The 23,131-nt window shown below is 40.1% G+C and overlaps 1 protein-coding gene across 2 annotated transcripts in view; it reads left to right on the plus strand.

The window, feature by feature from the left end:
* Positions 1–23,131, plus strand: part of spryd3 (SPRY domain containing 3) — a 295,363-nt gene that overhangs the window by 114,554 nt on the left and 157,678 nt on the right. For both annotated transcript variants that reach the window (XM_069906732.1, XM_069906733.1), the window contains exon 8: positions 9,169–9,226. In XM_069906732.1, the coding sequence (XP_069762833.1) occupies positions 9,169–9,226 (58 nt within the window). The remainder of the gene's footprint in view (positions 1–9,168; positions 9,227–23,131) is intronic.

Consider the following 23,131-nt stretch of genomic DNA (forward strand, 5'->3'; position numbering starts at 1 on the left):
TACATTTATTCATTTCCATGTACCATTGCTGTATTCTCAGGCTCTCTTCCATTTTCCAAGTTGACATTATACATTTTTTTGCTACAGCTAAGGCTATCATAATAAATCTTTTTTGCACTTTATCCAATTTGAGGCCTAATTCTTTTTTTTCTTATGTTACTTAAAAGAATGATCTCTGGATTTTTTGGTATGTTATTTTTTGTGATTTTATTTATTATCTGATTTAGTTCTTCCCAAAACGTAGTCCTTTTTGTACATGCCCAAATTGCATGTATTATTGTTCCCATTTCCTTTTAATTTTTGAGGCGTGATATATAACCTGTGTAACCAATTACACTGTATCATGCGTAACCTTGTGTTTATTGTATTCTTCATAGTTCTAGAACATGACTTTTCCGATGTTTCATTCTTTATCTTTATGTTTAAATCCTTTTCCCACTTTTGTTTAGGTTTATAGCTTATTTCATCATTTTCCTTACTTTGCAGCTTAATGTACATATTGGTTATAAATCTTTTAATTATCCATGTATCTATAATCACATATTTTAAGTTACTTCCTTCTGGTAATCTCAATCTGTTTCCCAATTTATCCCTTAAATAAGCTTTCAGTTGATGGTATGCAAACACTGTACTGTGAGTTATTCCATATTTGTCCTTCAACTGTTCAAATGTTACTAAATTATTTCCCAAAAAACAATTTTGATTCCTTTTCTCTCCCATTCTCAAAAGGTAAGGTTATCTATTACAAAAGGGATTAGTGGATTTTGCGTCAATAACAATTTTGGTATTTGGTAATTCGTTTTTTTCCTTTCTACATGGATCTTCTTCCATATATTAAGTAAATGATGCAATACTGGTGAGCTTTTATATTGCACCACCTTTTCATCCGACTTATAAAGAATATGTTCCGGTACCTTCTCCCCTATTTTATCTAGTTCTATCTTAGTCCAGTCTGGTTTTTCTCTCGTCTGGTAAAAATCTGATAAATATCTTAATTGTGCGGCTCTATAATAATTGCTAAAGTTTGGTAACTGCAAACCACCCTGGTTATACCTCTCTGTTAATTTATCTAACGTACCCTCGGTTTCCCCCCTTTCCACAAGAATTTCCTTATTATTCTCTTTAGTTCATCAAAGAATTTCTCTGTTAAGGGAATTGGTAACGTTTGAAATAAGTATTGTATCCTTGGGAACACTTTCATTTTAATGCAGTTCACCCTCCCTATCAACGTTAGCAGTAGTTCTTTCCAATGTTCTAAGTCTTCCTGCAATTTCTTTATTAGTGGCTGATAATTTAGTTTGTACAAGTGGCTTAAGTTATTGTCTAACATTCCTAGGTATCGGATTGCTTGTGCTTGCCATATAAATGGTGATTTTTTTTAAAAAAGTTCTGTGTAATCTGCATTACTCATTGGCATCACTTCACTTATATTTGTGTTGTACCCCGATATTTCTCCATATTCCTTCAATTTCTTATGTAATTCTTTTATTGATATCTCTGGTTCTGTTAGGTATACTATGATGTAATCTGCAAATAAACTGATTTTATACTCCTTCTCCTTTATTTTTATCCCTTTTATTTTGTTTTCCATTCTTATCAGCTCTGCCAATGGTTCTATTGCTAGGGCGAACAATGAGGGGGATAATGGACATCCCTGCCTAGTTGATATACTTAATTTGAATTGGTTCGATACATATCCATTTACTACTACCTTTGCCAATGGTCCATTATATAATGCTTTAATCCAATTAATATACTTTTCTGGCAGATTGAACTTCTGTAATATCTTAAATAAGTAGTTCCTCTCTACCCTGTCAAAGGCTTTTTCTGCATCCAAGGCAACAGCCACCATTGGTTTCTTATTTCCTTGAGCTGCATGAAGTAGATTAATAAGTTTACAAACATTATCTGCTGTTCGTCTTTTCTTAATAAATCCAGTTTGATCTTGTTTAACTATTTTTGGTACACAGTCGGCCAATCTGTTTGCTAATAATTTCGTTATTATCTTATAATCTGAATTAAGTAGAGATATTGGTCTATATGATGCTGGTGTTAATGGATCCTTCCCCTTCTTTAGTATTATTGTAATTATTGCTGTCTTACATGAGTCTGGCAAGTTTTGTGTTTCTTCTACCTGATTCATTACTTCCAGGAGAGGAGGAATTAATAACTCTTTAAATGTTTTATAAAATTCTATTGGAAATCCATCCTCTCCTGGTGTTTTATTGTTTGGCAGCTTTTTTAATATATCTTGTACTTCCTCTATTTCAAATGCTTTTATCAGTTTGTTTTGTTCCTCTTTTTGCAATTTCGGCAGTTCAATTTTAGCTAAAAACTCTTCTATTTTATCATCTTTCCCCTAATTTTCAGTTTAGTATAATTGTTCATAAAATTCCTTAAAGTTTTCATTAATTTCTGTTGGGTTGTATGTGATTTGTTTGTCTTTTTTCCTTGATGCCAATACAGTTCTTTTAGCTTGTTCTATTTTAAGTTGCCAGGCCAATATTTTATGTGTTTTTTTTCTCCCAGTTCATAATACTTTTGCTTTGTTTTCATTATGTTCTTCTCCACCTTGTACATTTGTAATGTTTTATTTTTTTTTTTTGTCCGTCAATTCTCTCTTTTTCTTTATATCGTCCTTTTTCACTGGTTCCTTTTCTATACATGCTATCTCTGATTGTAATCCTCTTTCATCTTAGTTACATAACTTATTATCTGTCCTCTATGTAAGCTTTCATTGCGTCCCACAGTATAAATTTATATTTCACCGATTCTGTATTTATTTCAACATGTGTTTTAATTTGGCATTCAATAAACTCTCTAAATTTCTGCCTTTTAAGTAGCATGGAGTTTCACCTCCATCTATATGTTCTTGGTGGGATGTCCTCCAGTTCTATTGCTAATAGCAGGGGTGAATGATCTGAAAGTACTCTAGCTTTATACTCCATTTTCCTAACTCTTCCTTGAATATGGGGCAACAACAAAAAAATCAATCCTTGAGTATGTTTTTTGCCTACTCAAATAACATGAATATTCCTTCTCTTTTGGGTGTGTCTCCTCCATATATCCATAAGTTTCATTTCCTGCATTGATTTAACCATAAATTTGGCTACTTTATTCTTTTTGCTTGTCTTTTGTCCAGTTATATCCAACAATGTATCCAAACTAAAGTTGAAATCCCCTCCTATCAATATATTTCCTTGTGTGTATACAATCTTCAAAAAAAAACCTACATAAACTTTTGATCCTCCTCATTAGGTGCATATATATTGAGCAAATCCCAAAATTCTGAGTATATCTGATCCTTTATCATTACATACCTCCCTGCTGGATCTATTATTTCCTCATCTATCTTAATTGGTACATTTTTGTTAACTAATATGGCTACACCTCTAGCATTTGAATTATATGATGCTACCGCTACGTGCCCTACCCAGTCTCTCTTTAATTTGTTATGTTCCACTTCAGTTAGGTGCGTTTCCTGCACAAATGCTGTATCTATTTTTTCTTTTTTCAGTAAATTTAGTAGCCTCTTCCTTTTAATTTCGTTATGTATTCCATTAATGTTTATAGTCATATAGTTCAACGTGGCCACCTTATAACTTGTTTACACCTCTTTTCTGCCCCTCGCCATCTCCATCCCCCTTTTTCCCCTTTTTATCTTTTAGTTTTCCCTTTTTAAACTCAATGTATGACAACACATTTAAAACATAAAATACTCCAACAATTCCCACACCCAATAACACCTTAACCCCAAATGTACCGCCCCCCCTTCTCTGAGTTGCCCCTTATCCCTTGCCGGGCAACCACAACTCCCCTTTCCATTTGGTTTGTGATCTTGCTCGGAAGCGTCAACTGATTTTGCAGCGACGGTTATTCTCTTCCCCCCCCCCCAGCCCCCCCAGAAAACACTTTTTTATATACATATAACAAAGCTCTCTTTTTCCCCCTTCTTCCTTCCTTCCCCTCTCTTTTCCATCTTTAGTTCTTTACATATACATCATTTTTACATCTTTATATATACTTTATTACCGGTCTTCTTTCTTGTTACATCTCTTCTTCTGTCCTGCAAATGCTCTGTGAACTCTTGTGCTTCCTCCGGATCTGAGAACAGTCTGTTTTGCTCCCCAGGTATAAATATTTTAAGTACAGCTGGATGTCTTAACATAAATTTATAGCCATAAATTAGTTTTTGCTATATTATATTCCTTCCTCTTCTTTAAGAGTTCAAAACTTATGTCTGGGTAAAAAAATATTTTTTGTCCCTTCTATTCCAACGGTTTATTATCTTCTCTAACTTTGTTCCTTGCCCGCTCCAATATATTTTCTCTTGTCGTATATCTTAAAAATTTTACTAAGATGGATCTTGGTTTTGATGTGTCTGTGGTTTCGGAGCTAGTGTTCTATGATTCAGGGGAGTAGATTTAGGACAGAGATGAGGAAAAATAGTTTTTCCCAGAGAGTGGTGAATGTTTAGAATTCTCTAACCAGGGAAGTGGTTGTGGCTGCTTCATTAAACATATTTAAAATTTGGTTAGATAAATTTTTACATGTTAGAGGAATTAGGGGATATGGGGAGAAGGCAGATAGGTGGAGTTAGGTCATAAATTAGATCAGCCATATTCTTATTGAATGGCGGAGCAGGCTCGATGGGCCATTTTTGGCCTACTCCTGTTCCTACTTCCTTTGTTCCTATGTGTGCCCTTTCTAGTTCCATTTCTGCATGTAATTCTGTCGTTCCCAAAACCTTCGGAATCCATCCTTTTATAAATTCCTTCATGTCTGCGCCTTCTTCATCCTCCTTCAGGCCCACTATTTTTATGTTGTTTCGCCTACTATAGTTTTCCAAAATATCAATTTTCTGAGATAACAACTCTTGTGTCTCTTTAATTATTTTGTCACTTTCTTCCAATTTTTCTTTTAAATCATTTTCTTCCATTTCTATAGCCATTTCCCGCTCCTGCACATTTTCTACTCTTTTCCCTATTTCTGTTATGACCAGTTCTAAACTTTGCATTTTATCTTCTGCTCTTTTCATTTTTCTTTTAATTGCACTAAATTCTAATGACAACCATTCTTTTAATGACCTCATTTGTTCTTCAAAACTGGCTTTATCTATATTCTGTCCATCTGTTTTACATAAATTTCCCTGTGAAGATCTTGGACTTCTTCCTCTTCTTCTGTATCTGTACCTGCGTTTGTGTCTTCTTCTCTTCTTTGTATCTGTGTCTCTTCTGTTTAGGAACATAGGAAGTAGGAACAGGAGTAGGCCAAAAATGGCCCATCGAGCCTGCTCCGCCATTCAATACGATCATGGCTGATCTAATTTATGACCTAACTCCACCTACCTGCCTTCTCCCCATATCCCCTAATTCCTCTATCATGTAAAAATTTATCTAACCGAATTTTAAATATGTTTAATGAGGCAGCCTCAACCACTTCCCTGGTTAGAGAATTCTAATGAATTCCTGATTTTTCTAATTTTTCTAATTCTAAATCCTGAATTTCTAATTTTTCCTGATGAATTACTTCTATGTCTTTGTTGGGCCTCCTCTTACTGGGCCTCTTGCTGTTGGTTTTCCTTTTGCGAGCTGCCTGTCTGTCGAGCCTCCTGCTGTTGATCCTCTTGTTGAGGGTCACCCTGCTGTCATTCTCCCTCGTCCGGCTCCTCGCTCCTTTCCTCGCCGTTGTTTTTATCCTCCAGCTGAGCACCCTGATGCCGGGCGTCCCTCAGCTGGTCGTGTTGTAACTACCCGCTCCTTGGCTGACCCCCCCCCCCCTCCCGCCGGCATTCGCTTTTTCCTTTGATTGCGGACTTTTGTTTGGCTCCCGAGAGCCATTTTTGGAGTCCACCGGTCGGGAGGTCGCGACTTCGCAGGGCACTCACCAACCTCGGAGATCGGCTGCTCTTCACCACCGTAGCTCCCTGCTCCTGCGTGCAGGTAAGGCCTTCTTCTTTCTTCCCCGGTGATTTTTCTTCTTTTTTTCCCGTTGTTCTTACTTTCTCTTTCTTAGGTGCCATCGTCTTGTTCTTCTCTGTAACTTTATCTTCTATTTCTTGAGTTTTGTATCTGTTGAGCCTTGTCTTTTCCAAACATTTTTTCTTTTTTTCTGGACAGGACTGATTCAACCCGACCGGCCACTACTCCATCACGTGACTCCCCGTAGAGATGCAAGTTTTTGAGGGAAATTTCTATTTGTGGGTACCTAGGTGTCTTCATGGGGCTGCTGCTGCAATGGTGGGGTTTATGATTAGATGGGTAAGAGGCAAGATCTAGAGGAGAGTAGAATTCTCAAGTATTTTTTGGGTTGATGGAGATTATAGAGTTGAGGAGAAGACAACATTATGGAGGGGTTGAAACAAAAGGATGAAAATGTGGCAAAAGTAACATTTTTGTGAATTTGTTTCAAGATATTGAAAATAAATAACTTTGTTGAAATGCTAAACTTAACATTGAATGAATGTCAATGAATTCTGTTTATTGTCATAAGTGTGTCACCAAATTTGTTTTTTTAGCAATATTGCAAAAATGCAATAAATTATGGTTCCATAAGTACAATATTCAAAAATAGATAGTGATAAAAATGAGGTAATGGCCTAGATAGTGGGGGTCGTTGATGATAGAGGCTGCTTTCTTGTAACACACCTCTTAAAGATATCCTTAATGGAGTGAAGTCTAATGCCCATGATGGCACTAGCTGAGTTGCCTTTTCGTGTCCTATGCACCTCTGTACTAGGCAGTGATGCATCCAGTCAGAAAGTTTCCCATGGTACACCTTTCAAGATTTGCAAGAGTCTTTGGTGACGGACACAATCTCCTCAAACACCTCACAAAGTATAGCCGCTGGCAAGCCTTCTTCGTGATGGTATTGACATGATGTGCTCCATGATTTGGCTGATATCGTCTAATCAGGAACAGTGATGCAATGAAGTGACAGAACATCTATAAATGTTGCAACAGTTTCATTGCAATATTTCTTTTATCACAAGCAAAATAGATGAGGTGGATTTTGAATCTTCCAGGGAGATGTGCCCTGGACACCCAAAAAGTGCCAGAGGCTTTCATCCTATGTGGTCCTTAGTAACACGCATTTACGCAAACCAACATGCAATTGATTGAACGGTTATCGGACCTGTTAAAATGAGGCTGCTTCTGCTCTGAGTGCATGTTAAAGATTCCATGATATTGTTTTGAAGGAGTTGGTATCTGGGCCAATATTTCCCCTTCAGCATCATTTGGACGTGGTCTCAGTAGCATGACATTATGATGATTTATACTGTGCAAATTGGTTGCCGTGTGTACTGTAACAACATTGCGAGTTCACTTTAAAAATGTAACTCATCAGCTGTAAAAGGCTTTGGGATGTCCTGAGATTTCTGAAAGGAGCTATGGAAGGTCAGTACTTTCTGAAACCTCAAAAGTGATTCAAAGCTCTTTATCTCAAAAAAACTTAATAGATGGGAGTGTCTTAATTAATGTCAGTCTGTTTTGATTTCTAACAGTTAAAGAAATCACAGCTGCTGTAATAATGGGTGTTGCCTCATAATGGAAAAGGAGCAATTATTTATGAATTTAAATGTGAGCACGAAATGGGAACTTGGGAACATAGGCTCTTAAGCCCCTCAAATTGTTACATCATCCAATGAGATCATGGCAGATCTATGATCTATCTCCATATGTTCCCAACTTTTCCCCAAATCCATTTATATTTTTAACTTGCAATTTTCCATTCATCTTAGATAAATTAACAATTAATCTTGTATCAAATGCCATTTGTGAAAGCATTCAAAGCATATCCTTTATAAACACATTGAAATACTGGAGGAACTCAGCCAGTCTTTCAGCATCCATAGGAGATAAAGACATAAAACGGACATTTCGGGCCTGAGCCCTTATTCGAGTAACTGGACTCAGGCCTGAAACATTGGTAATACATCTTTACCTCCTATGGATGCTACAAGACTGGCTTAGTTCCTCCAACATTTCAGTGTGTTTTTACCACGTACAGTAACAGCAGGCATTCAGTGTGTTTTTACCACAAGTACAGTAACAGCAGACATCCTTTGCCTGTCAGTGCTTGCTCACTTTTTTCCTGAAGAACCCGGCCCTAATTTTAGTGTTTGGCCCCCCACCCAGTCCTATACTCTCTGACCATTGGAAATAATTTGTATCGGCCTCTCCCATCTGTTTTCTCTAATATCCTGAATATTTCATTCCAATGACCACTGTCTGAAATCCAGAGAATGCATCCTTGTTTTGTATAATCTCTAATAATTTAATCCCTCAAACCCGTGTATCATTCTGGTAATCTCCACTGCAATCCCTCCAAGGTCAAATTTATCCTTCCTAACATATGGAACTCAGAAATGCTCTCAGTAATCCAGGTGTGTGTCGCTGTGGTGTAACACCTATTTCCTGTGCTCTCATCTGCTAAATCTATAGGTCAGTCAGCATTTCATTATCCTGTTTAATTTTTTTTTAACCTCTCCATGATGTATTTAATCAATGTACAAAGCCTTTTAAATCTCTTGGTCCTCCACTGATTCCAATTCTTCACCATTTAAAAAATGCTCTGTTCTATCCTTTTTGTGTCCTAAGTGGTTGTACTCGTATTTGTCTAGATTAATTTATACTTGTCACAAGTGTGCCTAGTATCCAATAATTTGATGCTTCCATCTACACCATACATAATAACTTGTATCTTTCCGTCCTTGGCATATTTTGAAATGTGTTTTTTCTGTTTCATTGCCTGCGTTATGTAAAAATAAAGTGAGTGGTTCAGAAGAACATGGTGGGATTTGGGCGTGAGCTCAGTTCCACTTACCTACCTGCTTCCAATAACCCTTTATTTCCCCTTCTATTCAAAATTCTATGTCTTGAATACATTGAATGAGGATGTGTCTAAAATAATGGTACGTGATAGGAAAACTTTAAGGTGATTTCTGAACAGCCCAAAATCCATAAAATACACCCAAAAGTGTTCAGGAAGCAAAATCTTCATCATCTAGTGTAATCTGTCAGGATGCTGTTCATTCTTCTTGTCAAGTAATTCCCAGTACAATGATGTCCAGAAACGGTGCCTCCTTCACCCCCTCCCCCCACCACCAACCTTGCCAAGAGAAATTTCCTTGACAAAGTATTTGATAACTTTCCATTTCCTTTTTAGGACTACCCAAAAAATCGGCATCCTGGTTGGAGTAGAGGATCAGTGGCCTATCATGCAGGTATGAAGCTAAAGTTTGAACATTTTGGAAAGTGAGCTATTCTCTACAACTGTTGGAAAGTCAGTGATCGTACCTGGTGTTTGCTTCTTTGAATTGCGATGTTAATACTGTATTTTGGTGATTATATAGACTCATTCTCTTCTTCTCAAATGCTGATCCTCTGCCATTTAAACTGATATCTGCAACACTTTGTGGTGGGATTTTTTTAAGCCGGTGAATCTCTCTGGGTGATGTATCATGTTCAAGCAGTGTGATGCGGAAAATGTTCAGAAAAGTAAGTGAAGGCATTATGCCAATGAGAAGTGCTTTCATGAATGGCATAGCAGCGAAGAGATGTGCAGTGTTTGAATATAGAAAAGGTGTGTTGTGCTGGAGAGCATGGAAATGAGAAAAATGGGAGAAGGTGGTAAAAACACAGAAATGCTGGAAGAACTCAGCTGGTCGCACAGTGTCCATAGTGGGGGCAAGGATATATCACTGAGATTTCATGCCTGAGCCCTTCTTCAAGGTGTGAGTAAAAAGCAGGCAGGGGCCTGTATTAAAAGGTTGGGGAGAAGGGATAAAAGGGAGGGGAACCAACAGACAAAAGGTGTTAATTAGATATAACAAGAGGATGGAGAGAGGAAAGGTGAGAATTGATTGGGGGAGGGGGTTGTTTTTGGCTCTGTAAAAGGAGACAGAGGGAAAATAGAAGAGAGAGAGTGCTTGGGGGGAAAGGCGACAGGGGAAGTATGGGTAGGGGTGGTGTTTAATGGAAACCAGAGAAGTCAATGTTAATACCATCCGGTTGGAGGGTGTCCAGATGGAAGATGAGGTGTTGTTCCTCCAATTTACAAGTGGTCTCAATCTGGCAGTGCATGAGACCATGGACAGACATGTCGGCAAGGGAATGGGGTGGGGAATTGAAATGGGTGGCCACTGGGAGATAGACGTGGGGTAATGAAAGGAAACCCAAGTTAAAGAATAATACAGATGGACGCAGGAAAACAAAGCGCACCACTTGGTTTATTTTTGCATGGAACAGATTGGGAAACTTGTGAACATGATGTGGATGGATAGGGAAAGGGAGGGGAGATTTTTGATTCGAACCCGCTGGAATAGGGCTCTCAAGGATAGACTCTGAGTTGAGGCACATCTTAAAATCTAGCCCAAGCTGTAATGGGATAAGAGAAAATAACTTCAATGGAAAATATGGCAAATGCTCTGCAAGATTTAGGCTTTGGGAGTCCGTTGTTTCTTTTGTTGTTGTTGAGGTTGATGTCAGCAAGATTGAGTGGGGCCAAATTTCTTTGTAACTGAGGTATGCATGTATTTACAAGTACCCATGTACCTCAATGAAGCAGCAAGAGTGGATATAGTCTGGCAGACAAGAAAGACTGCAGATGCAATGCACAAAATGCTGGAGGGACTCGGCAGGTCAGTCAGGACCCATTGAATTCCTCCACCATTTTCTGGATAGCCTGGCGCAGTCATTTGAAATATTGAGCAAAGCTTTTTGTTTTATCAACAGCAACCACATTGCCCAAAAGAACAGGAGAGAGTTTCAGAAGTCTAATGAGGGAGCAAAGATTCTTTATCTCAGGACAGTAACTATGAAATGGCATCTTCAAGTCAGCAGGGTATGTGACAATATAAAGTGTAAAGAGGGTGCCAACTGGGAGCTTGATAGTGGTGATCACAGAGTGCGAGGGAGAAAAACATTTTCAAAACCTAAAGGTAGGAAATTGTACAACGTTAAAAACACAAAATAGTGAGTCCAGAAGTTCAGCATTACCTTTCCAGAATGAGAATAATCCCATCGGTGGGAATCGAGCTGTGGCAGAATACTTGTAGAGCTCCACAGCATAGCCTGTTGATCAGATATCACAATTACAACAATCCCTTTGCATTGAGTGATGTAGCCCAATGATTTTTTTCACTCACAGGTGACCTTAAGTGTTCCTTATTTACCACAGACCACGAGGATTTTTGATTTGCTGGAAAATGTTTTGAGCATTTTAATTTAACTTGTCAAATTTACAACCTCGTTGTTTGAAAAATTTCACAAGTTCAGATTTGTTGTCAGAGGACAGAAATGGCATCATGTACAACCCTGGGATTCTTTTTCCTGCAAAATTTCTACTCATCAGTAACTGTAAACTGTACTTAAGAAAAATATACATACACAAAAGAGAGAAATGTAAACAAACAGTGCAAATACAGAAAAATAAATATTCAGTAAAACTAACGTGCACAAGGGTCCTTAAATGAGTCCCTGATTGAGTTTGTCGTTGAGGAGACTGATGGTGGAGGGGTAGCAGCTGTTCCTGAACCTGGTGGGGTGAGTCTTGTGGCGCCGATACCTCTTTCCTGATGGCAGCAGCAAGAACAGAGCGTGTGCTGGGTGGTGAGGGTCTTTGATGATTGCTGCTGCTCTCCGATGGCAGCGTTCCCTGTAGATGTTCTCGATGGTGGGCAGGGTTTTGCCTGTGATGGCCTGAGCTTTGTCCACTACCTTTTGGAGAGCTTTATACTCAGTGGGATTGGTGTCCCCATGATGTAGTCGTCAGCACAGTTTCCACCACACATCTGTGGAAATTTGCCAGGGTTTCCAATATCATACTGAAACTCCACACAAACTCCTGAGGAAGTAGAGATGCTGACGTGCTTTCTTAACAATGACAACTCTCAAAAATGTAAATTTCCTCACCCTCTCCACCGCTGATCCCCCAATGATCCCTAGATCATACACTTCTGGTTTTCCCTTCCTGAAGTCAACAATCAGCTCCTTGGCTTTGATGAAATTGAGTGGGAGGTGTCGTTAGTACACTTAGCATAGCAGTCAGCGCATTGCTGTTACAGTGCCACCGACCCGTGTTCAAATCTCGCGCTCCCGGTAAAGAGTTTGTACGTTCTCCCTGTTCAAAAACGTATGTGGGTTGTAAGTTCATTTGGATAGTTGGGCAGCATGGGCTCATGGGCTAGAAAGGGCTAATGGTGGAAGTAAACTGGTACACCCGGGGAAAACCCAGGCAGACATGGAAAGAACGTACAATCTCCTTACAGACAGCGTGGGATTTGAATCCCGATTACTGACGCTGTAAAGGCATTGCGCTAACCACTATGCCAACTGTGCTGCCCTGTATGTGTACATTCAGCACATTTTTCAATCTCCCTGTACGTTGACTCATCACCCCTTTTTGTGCCGTCCTCGACAGTGGTATCATTAGCACATTTGTAAATGATGCTGTCAAACTGAGTCACATAGTTGTAGAAATAGAGCAAGGGGCTAGGAACACAGGCCTGTGGTGCTCCAGTACTGATGGAGATTGTGGAGGAGAAGTTCTCACCAATCCTCACTGATTGTGGTCTGGAGGTGAGGAAATCCAGGATCTAATTACACAGTGGGGCGTCGAGTCCCAGGTTTTGGAGTTTGCTGATCAGTTTTGAGGGGACGATGATGTTAAATGCTGAACTGTAGTCGATAAAGAGCATCCTGATGTATGCACCTTTGCGTACCAGCCAGTGAGATTTCCGCGATAGGCAAACTGAAACAGATCCATGTTGCTGCTCAGACAGGAGATTATATGCTTCAACACCAGCCTTTCAAAACACTTCATCGCTTTTGATGTAAGTGGTTCTGCCGGTTGGTAGTCATTTAGGCAGGATACCACACTCTTGGGCACCGATACGATTGAGACCAGTGTGAAGCAGGCGGGTGCCATGCCCTGCCGGAATAAGATGTTGAAGATATCTGTGAATACATTGGCCAGTTGGTTAGCACAGATTTTCAGTACTCAGCCAGGTTGTTTATTACAACAGTTATATTTGTCTTTGCCATGTCACCATGGACCACCTATAACAAACTTGTGGACCACCAGTGGTCTACAGACCAAAAATCTAGAAATACTGCTGTAGGGAATTGAGGAATATGTGATATTAAGCAAAAAATTGACAGGTTTGAAACATTAGGAGAAATTGATGTAATGTTGTATGTATTTATGCAGTAGATCAAGCCGAATCTGAAGAGAGAGAAGCAGAGTTAGCATTTTATCTTGATTACCTTTCATTAGACAGTTTTTTTTGGACCAAAAAGCTGTATAAGCGATTGATTTTTTTTGTAAAGATATAAATTTCTACAGAATGAACCATGTTATTTCAGCTTTTGTATCAATAAAAAGAACAAACTGCTTTTCACATCACACAGTGCTTCAGGGCCATTGAAGTAATTTGGAAATGTCACTGTTGTAATTTAGGATGTTTTTTTGCAAGCAGGAAGCTTCAAAATTAGCAGTTGATGCAAGCTGATTTTTCTGACATGGAGAAATAAGTATTCGGACAAAAAATAATAGAGCAGTGGCTTAGTTGGCGATGTTACTGCGTCATGATACCAGAGACTCCGGTTTGGTTATGACCTGTGGTGGTGTCTGTGTGGAGTTTGCGTGTTCTCCTTGTAGCTGTGTGGGTTTCCCCTGGGTGCTTAAGTATTCTCCCACATGCCAAAGGTGTGGGTTAGTAGTGTGTAGATGAGGATAGAATCTAGGAGGAGTTGATGGGAATATTGGGAGAATAAAATGGGATTAATGTAGAATAATTATTGATGGTCTGCACAGATTAGATGGGCCAAAGGGCCTGTTTATGTGCTAGTATCTCTAATTGGTTTGATAACTTCTATAAAATAGTGCTGTGAAAATCTTATACATACACTTTTAGAGAGCAGATGGATGTAAAGGTTTTAACGTGTCATTTGTACGATGACGTCTTCAACAGTGCAACACTCAGTGCAAACTAGAATGTCAACCTGGATTGATTATTCAAGTCACTGGAATAGGATTTCAATATAACTTGTTCTGACTTCATCTACTGATTGAGCCAGTGTGATGCTTTAAGGCTTCTCCCTACCTCGTCATCTCCCAGTATCTTGCAATGGTGTATCAGGGTTTGTGCCTTAACTTTGCGAGATGTTCAGTGAACAATGTTAGTCTCTTCAGTGGCTACTGGGAACAGGAGGAAAAGGTTTTGCAATAGGGAAAAAAAACTGGTACATTAGCTGTTGAGTTTGATGGATGAGATAAACATAGGTGCTGGCAGCATGGGACACAGAATAATCAGGCTCCACCTGAGATACTTTGGAGAGTAGTTCGCAAATTTTGGATTTCGGGAGTATTAATCTGTGCTTCTAACAGATTGGAGGAAGAAGTGTATTGCAGATGGCAAGAGAGAGTAACTTGCCTCTGGGGTCAGTGTGAAGAAACAGCATTGTCATTCTTTGGAGCAAGCAGTAAAATTCTCTTAACGAGAAGATAATGAAGCGACAGTTGCTTTTAATCTTTTGCTCTTCAAATCAGATTAGTTTAAAAGAGAAAAAACTTCTTAACATTTTTAAAATGTTTTTAAATTTTACATTTAGACATACAGCATGGTAACAGGCCCTTTCGGCCCATGAGCCCAATTACACCCAATTAACCTACAACCCCCATACATTTCGAAGGATGGGAGGAAACCAAAGTCCCCAGAGGAAACCCACGCAGACATGGGGAGAACGTACAGACTCCTTCCTGACAGTGCTGGATTTGAACCTAGGTTGCTGGCACTGTAACAGTGTTGCACTAACTGCTACACTAACCATGCTGTCCAATGTCATCATACCACCAGAATTCTGTCTGGATTGGGCAGCAAATACTTCCACTGAGTGCATTGCCCTTTGCTCCCATTGCATCTGTAGGAGTGTGCCTTCAGTTGCCTTATTGCATCCTTCCCCTCCGCTTGACAACTCAACCAAGCTTCACCCACACAGCTCCCCACCACCATCCTAATGTCTAATTCTCGAGTTTCTTTTCCTCTAGCCTTCTCCAAACATATTGAGTTTCTAAGAACTGACTCCTTTCAACCTACATTCACAATAAACTACTGAGCATGAAACTTTCCTCCTGAACCCATGTATTGTAAACTGTTTCGCCTCATCAGATATTGTCCCTCTCAACAAGCCTGTGATCATCGCCCTGTGATGGGAACAATAAGCTTGTGACCCTTGTCTCCTTGCAGACTACCGCTCTGTCTCAAACTTCCTTTCTTCAAAGCCATTAAATGGTTTGTTGCCTCTTGCATCCATTCCTATTGTTCCTGTAACTTTGCATTTGAGCCTGTCTGTAGAAGTTTCCGCTTGGAAGGGAACAATGTAAGAAGTAGATCTTCGGACCTGAAATGCAGTGGGATCAAGAACTATCATCCATAGCTTATTTGGCATCACTTTTGCCTACAAGTTAAAAGACTGTGAATTCCCCTTCAGGTGGCTGTAAAAGTTCCCATGCACTGTTCAGAGACGAGCACAGGAGTTCTCTTTGGTGTATGGACCAATGTTTATGTCCACTATCAAAATATAATATATGGTCTGCCATCTCATTGCTGATTGAGGGGTCCTAACTGTGTGTAAATTACAACAGTGACTACACTTCAAAAAATACTTAATTGCTGTCAAGTGAATTGGAACACATTGAAGTTGTGAGAACCAGTGTAACTCTTCCATTTGTTTGTTTTTCATTTGATGTATTTTTGTGGAATAAAATGTGCAATGATCCAAAAGAGAAGGGAGAAATGGGAAACGCAGGAAAACAATGACGTCGACATAACTTTTCCTTACCTTCAAATATCTTAGTGCTCAGAGTGACATCAGGACTAAGGTTTTTTTTTACACAATGGTGGGTGCCTAGAATGCATTACCAGGGGTAGTGGTGAGGTTGGTACAATAGGGACATTTAAAAGAGACAGGCACTTGGATGCAGGAAAAATAGGGGTTATGGGTGTGAGGGAAGGAAGGATTAGATTGTTGAGGAGGCTTATATAGGTCAGCACATCATGGGCCAAATGGCCTGGACTGTGCTGTAATGTTCCATGTTCAACTGGCAACAAATTACTTTGCCCTGCAGCCATTTTGTGCACAACATAAACGCTCAAGCACCAGTGAGAACTGAAATCTATTCGGTCTGTTTTTGGTCGTGTTAATTAAGAGGGGAATGTTGACCTGGATAATGGGCAAACTCTTCTAATAGTTCGAAAAGACCTTTTGTGCCCGAACAAACAAGCACTTTAACATGTCAGTAAATAGATGCCAGTTTAGGTTATGGACTGCAGGAACAGCTGTTATTTTAGTCTTTGCCTAAGCAATACTTTCAAGTACACACTGATAACTCACAGAAGTATTCCCGATATCTTATGTTCAGCAGTCTATCTGTACTACTAAATATCTATAAAAAACAATAGAATGATAAAAGCCCTGTCGTCTAATAATGGAATATCTTTCATTGTCCTGAAGGCTAACTGAAAGCACTTGTGAAACAAGGCTAAATATAAATTGTTAAACTGCTTCATTTGTACAGTCAAAAAGGGTATCTATTTTTCAAGAAATGTTATTTCCTTCCTCCGAGATCGAGGAAAAAATAATAGCCGTATGCCTAACCCTTTCATGGGCTGACCTTTCTTTCATAACTTTTCTCTCCCTCTGACAACTAACTGTTGGTGGGGGGGAGGGGGGGGGGAAACAAAACCCTGATTTTCTACATCCTGGCATCCAACCCTGCTTCTGGGAATAAAGCTTGGCTCCCCTGTTCAAATCTGGCCGCCCCTTCCCTCCTTCCTCTTCCCAGTAAAGAGAAGAGCTGTGCATCATTTTTTCTCCACTCAAGTCATTTATCCTGAAGCCCATCAATGAAACCACCTATCATTTTGTACTGAATTCTGTCGCTGTCACTTAATGTTGTCATACTGAAACCTTCCTGATGCTAAAGAATATTCAATTGCATAATAAAATGTTGAAGTAGAATATTCTATTTCACATTACCATGTTAATTCCTGTCATTTAATTTGAATCGTTGGAAATATTTAAGCTTTATTCTTTTGTGGAATTTTATCGCTGGGCCTTGGTTGTCACAAAGTCTCAGTCCTGGAACTCCCTCTCCAACAGCATAATTGTTCAGCCCCACCATCTCAAGGGCATTTTGGGATGATCAGCAACACCCACGTCCCCAAAAACACAAATAAACATTCCCAGATCCTGGCCTTTTCCACATATCAATCAGGTTCCATGTTGTGCTGACCTGGGTGACTAAACGCTGACCTTGGAGAGAGGTCCTTGATGAGGAGGTCAGGGGACAGGGCAGTATTGCTGTCCGAAACTATTATCTCTCCAAGGAGGGCTGAACTCGTGGTACGCATTGAGTCAGCATTTGCTGGATGAAACAAACAGAGATCCTCAAGGTTTCTGCAACCTTTTCTCGGTTAATGAGTGTCTTGCTTCTGCTGTGTGCCAGGATGCTGGAGGTCTTCATTTCCAAGTCTTTTGAAATCTTTTGCAATGGTTTTTGTTGTGACAATGTGCTTGAGGGGAAGGAAATGAGAAATCGGTTCCCACCCATGTGTACCTTTCTGAGTCTACAATTGTTTTCTGTTTGTTCCCATAGTTACTATATGAAACATTTGTAAACATTTGCAGCATCTGGCTGTGTACAAATGGAAGTGGGTATGTACAGAGTCCTGGCTGTGGACTTCATTCAGATCTCCCATGCAAAGTTTTCTGTCCAAGCCACAGGAGGGGAGGGGAAGTCGCCGCGAAGCTGATTAAATGAATGACAATATAAAGGGGGAGAGATATCACAGGCATTATTAATGTTCTTATCCCAAAGTCAGAAGACTTGAGGGAAAATAGTTTTGCTGTAAATTAACAAAATAGAACTGTGCTTTAACATTTTCAAAAATAATTGTTGTATGTTAATTCAAAAGATGATAAGATTTAGTTCCAGTCTTTTATTTTAAATAATTTGCTCCCCTATTCACACATGTTGTTATTAACTTCAAAAATGTAAGGTTGAAGATAAAGCTGGATCAGACACACGGCTCTAATACTTTCATCACAAAGTTTGCATTTAAAGCATTGGTGAATGCTTAACAGCGCACTGGGCAATAAAAAACCCCATATTAACTGTGACATACTTAAGGATGGTAGAAAAAATAAGTGGTGGTAAGGCAATGTTAGTCACAGAGAGAATGTATTGAAAGATAGAAAACTTACAGTACAATACAGGCCCTTCCTTTCCCAGGTACGTAGAGAGAATTAAGACCATAAGACTTCAGAGCAGCCTATTGAGTTTGCCCCACCATTAAATCATGAGCTGATCCATTTCCCCACTCTGCCCCACTGCCTGACCTTCTCCCCATAACTTTTGATGCCCTGGCTAATCAAGAACCTGTCAATCTCTGCCTTAAAATACACCCAATGACCTGGCCTCCTTAACTGCCTATGGCAACAAATTTACCACCCTTGGGGTGAAGAAATTCCTCCACATCTCTGTTCTAAGTGGGCACCCTTCAATCCTGAAGTTGTGCCTCTTGTCCTGGACTCTCCCACAGTGGGAAACAACCTTATTACGTCTACTCTGTCCACGCCTTTCAACATTCAAAATGTTTCCGTGAGAACCCCCCCTCATTCTCCTAAATTCGAACAAATACAGGCCAAGAGCTGTCAAATGGGTTGATGTAAAGAAACAATATGCATATGTTAAAATTCAAAATGTTAAAAGATTTTGTTAATACAAGTATTACAGACCAAAAAATTCTGGAAAGTAAATTGAGAAGATCACCAACATTTCGGGCTTGTGCTCTTCATCAGGGTGCGGACAAAACGTCAGTAGGCGTCTGAACAAAATGGTGGGGGGAGGAGCACAGCCCCACAAGCAGGAGGTAATAGGTGGAGAAGGGAGAGAGGGCACAGCAGCAAATGGGGTGGGGGGGGGGGGGAGGAGGGATGGTTAGGTGAATGGAGAGTGAAGGGGGTGGAGGACTGGAGGAAAGAAGACAGAGGGATGGGGAAGGGAGTGAGAATGGGGAGTGGGCTAGCAGAAACCGGAGAAGTCAACGTTAATACTATCTGATTGAAGAGTCCCCAAACAGAAAATTAAATGTTGCTCCTCTAAGTTACAGGGGATCTTGTTTTGGCAGTGCATGAGGTCATGGACAGGCATGTCAGTGCAGGAGTGGGGTGCAGAATTGAAATGGTTGGCCACTGGGAGATCCCCGTCACTGACGTAGACAGAGCAAAGGTTTCCCAGTCTACATCCAGTCTCTCTGATGTGGAGGAGGTCACAACAGGAGCACCAGACGCAGTGGATGACTCCTGCAGATTCACAAATGAAGTGTTACCTCACTTGGAAGGACTTTACTTCATTCACAGAGTCTGCATACTTCTGTGTTTTACTGCTGGGGACTGGCTCATGGGAACCAGGTATCAGCCGGGATGCGAGAGGGTGCTGAAGGCAAGAAGGGCTCCCAAATGGCCTCGGGTACTGGAGGCTTTCTTGTTGTGTTCGGAGGTTTGGATTTGGACCTCGGGATTTAACAGGAGACTGTGAGCCTGTGGGGGCTGGAGGCGAATCCATGGACACTTAGTGCCTCTGAAGGGACTCTCTTTTGCTTCTCTTTCTCTATCATCGGGGCACTGGGAAGTATTAAAAGCGAAAAAGTAAAAACACAATGCTGGAGAAACTCAGCTGGTCAAACGGTGTACTTTATATGTATCTTTACCTTTTGATTTGCAGACTTTTGTGTTTTACTTAATGCTAATAGCGACCCTTGTGTATATTACAGGAAGCAACTTCTCCAATGCCTTTACCATTTAAACATTTTTTTTAAACTTGCACCATTGAAGAAGCTGATTTCAGCCATTTAAACCCATGCCGTCCAATTACACTCAAGTGACCTACAACCCCCATACATTTTTAAAGGGTGGGAGGAAACTGGAGCCCCCGGGGAAAACCCACGCAGACACAGAAAGAATGTACAAACTCATTACAGACGGTGCCAGATTTGAACCCAGATCACTGGCATTGTAATAGTGTTGCGCTAGCTGTGCCACCCACATGGATCAGATCACCCATTAGCCATCAAAAATCAAGAGAATTTAGGTAACTGATGGTGCTTTTTGATATCAAGGAAATTGAGTGATATGAGGTTAATTCAGGAAAGTGGTGCTGAGGTATAAGATCAGTGTGGATCTTATGGAAGTGGCTGGACAGCCTCCTGCTTCTGTTTCCTATGTTCTGAATGTAAATATGACTTGTGACCTGAAAGAGCACAGCCTCCAACTGGAAATAGATGGGTGTGTCAGAAGGACAGCATTGCTATAATCATGGAAGATTTGGAAAGTCAAGTGACTAACTCAGGAGAATTTGTGGAATGCCTATGGGATGGCTTTTTTGGAGCAGTTTGTTGATGAGCCCGTCAGGGGATCAGCTGTTCTGGATTGGGTGCTGTGTAATGAACTAGCGGTGATTAGAGAGCTTGAGGTAAAGGAGCCCTTAGGAGACGGTGATCGCAATATGATTGAGTTCAGTGTGAAATTTAAAAAGGAGGTGTGTCGGTATTTCAGTGGAATAAAGGAAATTGCAGTCGCATGAGAGAGGATCTGGCCAAAGCCATTTGGAGAAAAACACACTAATGGGGAAGACGGAAGATCAGCAATGGCTGGAGTTTCTGCGAGAAATGAGGAAAGGGCAGGACGGGCACTTCCTGAAAAGAAAGAAATTAGTGAATGGAAAAATGAGATGATTGTGGCTGACGAGGGAAGTTCAAGCCAAAATAAAAGCAAAAGGAGAGGGCAGACAAGGAAGGGAAAATGAGTGGGAAGGTAGAGGGCTGGGAAACTTTTGAAGACTTGGAGAAGACAACTACCAGATGGAATGCACCCTTGGATTCTGAAGGAGGTAACTGTGGAGATTGTGGAGGGATTGGTAATGATCTTCCAGGAATCAATGAATTCTGGCCTGGTTCCGGTGGACTGGAGGATCACGAATGTAACTCTGCTGTTTAAGAAGGGAGTGGCAGCAAAAAGCAAAGTATGGACCTATAATTGTCGCTGATTACTGCCCAGTGACCCATGCTGGAAAGCATCCATTGTGGCTTATGAGAATAATATTGTGCTCAGCTCCAGTGGTACCTGATATTAAATAATTTTCTGTCACAATAGACTAAAGAAAGATCTTGAGTGTGGTTAACAACTGTGAACCTGGAATGCAGCGATCAGTACCTTAAGGACGTGGAAATCCTCCTGAATAATGCAGTTGTACCATTCTTTTCACTTTCAGAAAAGGATGGGACACTGCTCTCATAGAGAGCAAACAAAACATCTGAGCACAACAGCAAAATCTTGTTGACAATTGCACTAGATTGCACTTAAGACGTATTAAGAATTATAGCTTGGTAAAAATAATTTTAAAAAGAGGTCAACTGTGCTTTTTTCTAAAGGTTGTAAAAATGTGAACTTGATAACATTGTTCTCGTTTTTGAAGTTGATCTTCAAATAGAAATCGTGACGAGGCTGCCCTTGATTCTTGCTATCCTTTTAGCTCGACTAAAATTGTGTCTGAGTCTTAATTGTAGTATCAAGATAACCAGTTTGTGCAGATTGGCATAGTTATGCATTGCTTTCTGTCTGATTAAGTGTATTGTGCACTTGGGAAGTAGACAAAGCAGCCAAGTGGAGCCATATTAAATGGATAGCCTGCAAACTATGTTTCTACTTTGAGTTGGATGAGTGCTGTAATTTGCACTCAACATAATGGAAGAAGTGTGAAGGTGAAACAAAGCCATTATAGAATGCACTTTAAAGAAAGCAATAAGTCTTGCACCTTTCATGTGCTCAAGTCATCCCTTTAGTGCTGCATTGAATGATATGCTCATATCAAGTTATAGGCTTGTCTCTGAAATGGAACTTGATCCCATGACCTTCTAATCATGTGGCTTATTTTAGCAATTGAAGCTGTGTCTCTATCTTCTGAATAAGAGAGAAAATAGCAACCCATTTAGTTACAAATGAGATTTTGAGTCATCACCCCAATATGTGTACCAGTGTGTACCTTCGTACTCTTCCTCATGAAACAAAATCTTCTGCAGGAGATGTGTTTCTTGTGGTGCTATTCTACACTTTTTCTGATGTTGCTCTTTAAATGACAGACTAAACACCGAAAATTGCGGCATTAAGCGTTCAAGCATTAGGTATTCCTGTGCACAAGAGGAATCCTTTTTTTAATGAATTGTGTCCTAAGTGAAAAATAATTTAAGAGTTGATGGTGTGTAATCGACAAATTGGGGGCACAATTAGCATAGCAGTTAGTGCAATGCTGTTACAGCACCAGCGACCCGGATCAGGGTTGAATCTGCCGCTGTCTGTAAGGAGTTTGCACGCTCTCCCCCTGTGACCTGCGTGAGTTTGCTCCAGTGCTCTGGTTTCCTCCCACATCCCAAAAATGTACGGGGTTTGTAGGGTAATCGGTTGCGTGTATTTGAGCAGCACGGGCTCGTGAGCCACAAGGGCCTGTTTCTGTGATTATACGTCTGTCTAAATTTAAAAATGGACTTGGAAGTTGAGGTGATCAGGAGAATTTGGGCAGCTGCCCACAAATTCCTGCCTATTCTGGACCACGCTTCAGAACAGTACAGCTGAGTTTTAATTTAAAATACCTGACTATTGCCAAATTCAACATTGAGAAGCTGCAAACTACAAAGTCTTTCCATTAGCTAATGGTATTTATTTTCCAAACATTCCATCTTCATTTCTTGTGAGCTCAGCCAAAAGTTTCAAGGCAAGTCAAAAAAGGAGGTGCAGTTGAATTCCAGTGCTTTAATATTCAGGATGCCAAAGGTGTCAGCCACTTTTGTTTTTGTTACAAAGCCCAAAAGTACAATAAATTGACCAAGAAGTTTTCCTCTTTCCATGCCCACAATCTCAATAGAAAGTATGCCAAGAAATGTTGGGAAGAAAGGATAATTTTCAATAAATGAACAAAATCTGCACGTGGGCCTCATTCAGTTTCATTGAATCCCTCACCTCAACAGAAATTTAATAGCTTGAATTTATATAACATCTTTTATGTAGGAAAT

The sequence above is a fragment of the Narcine bancroftii genome, chromosome 12, assembly GCF_036971445.1.
Source record: "Narcine bancroftii isolate sNarBan1 chromosome 12, sNarBan1.hap1, whole genome shotgun sequence".
Taxonomy (NCBI): Eukaryota; Metazoa; Chordata; class Chondrichthyes; order Torpediniformes; family Narcinidae; genus Narcine; species Narcine bancroftii.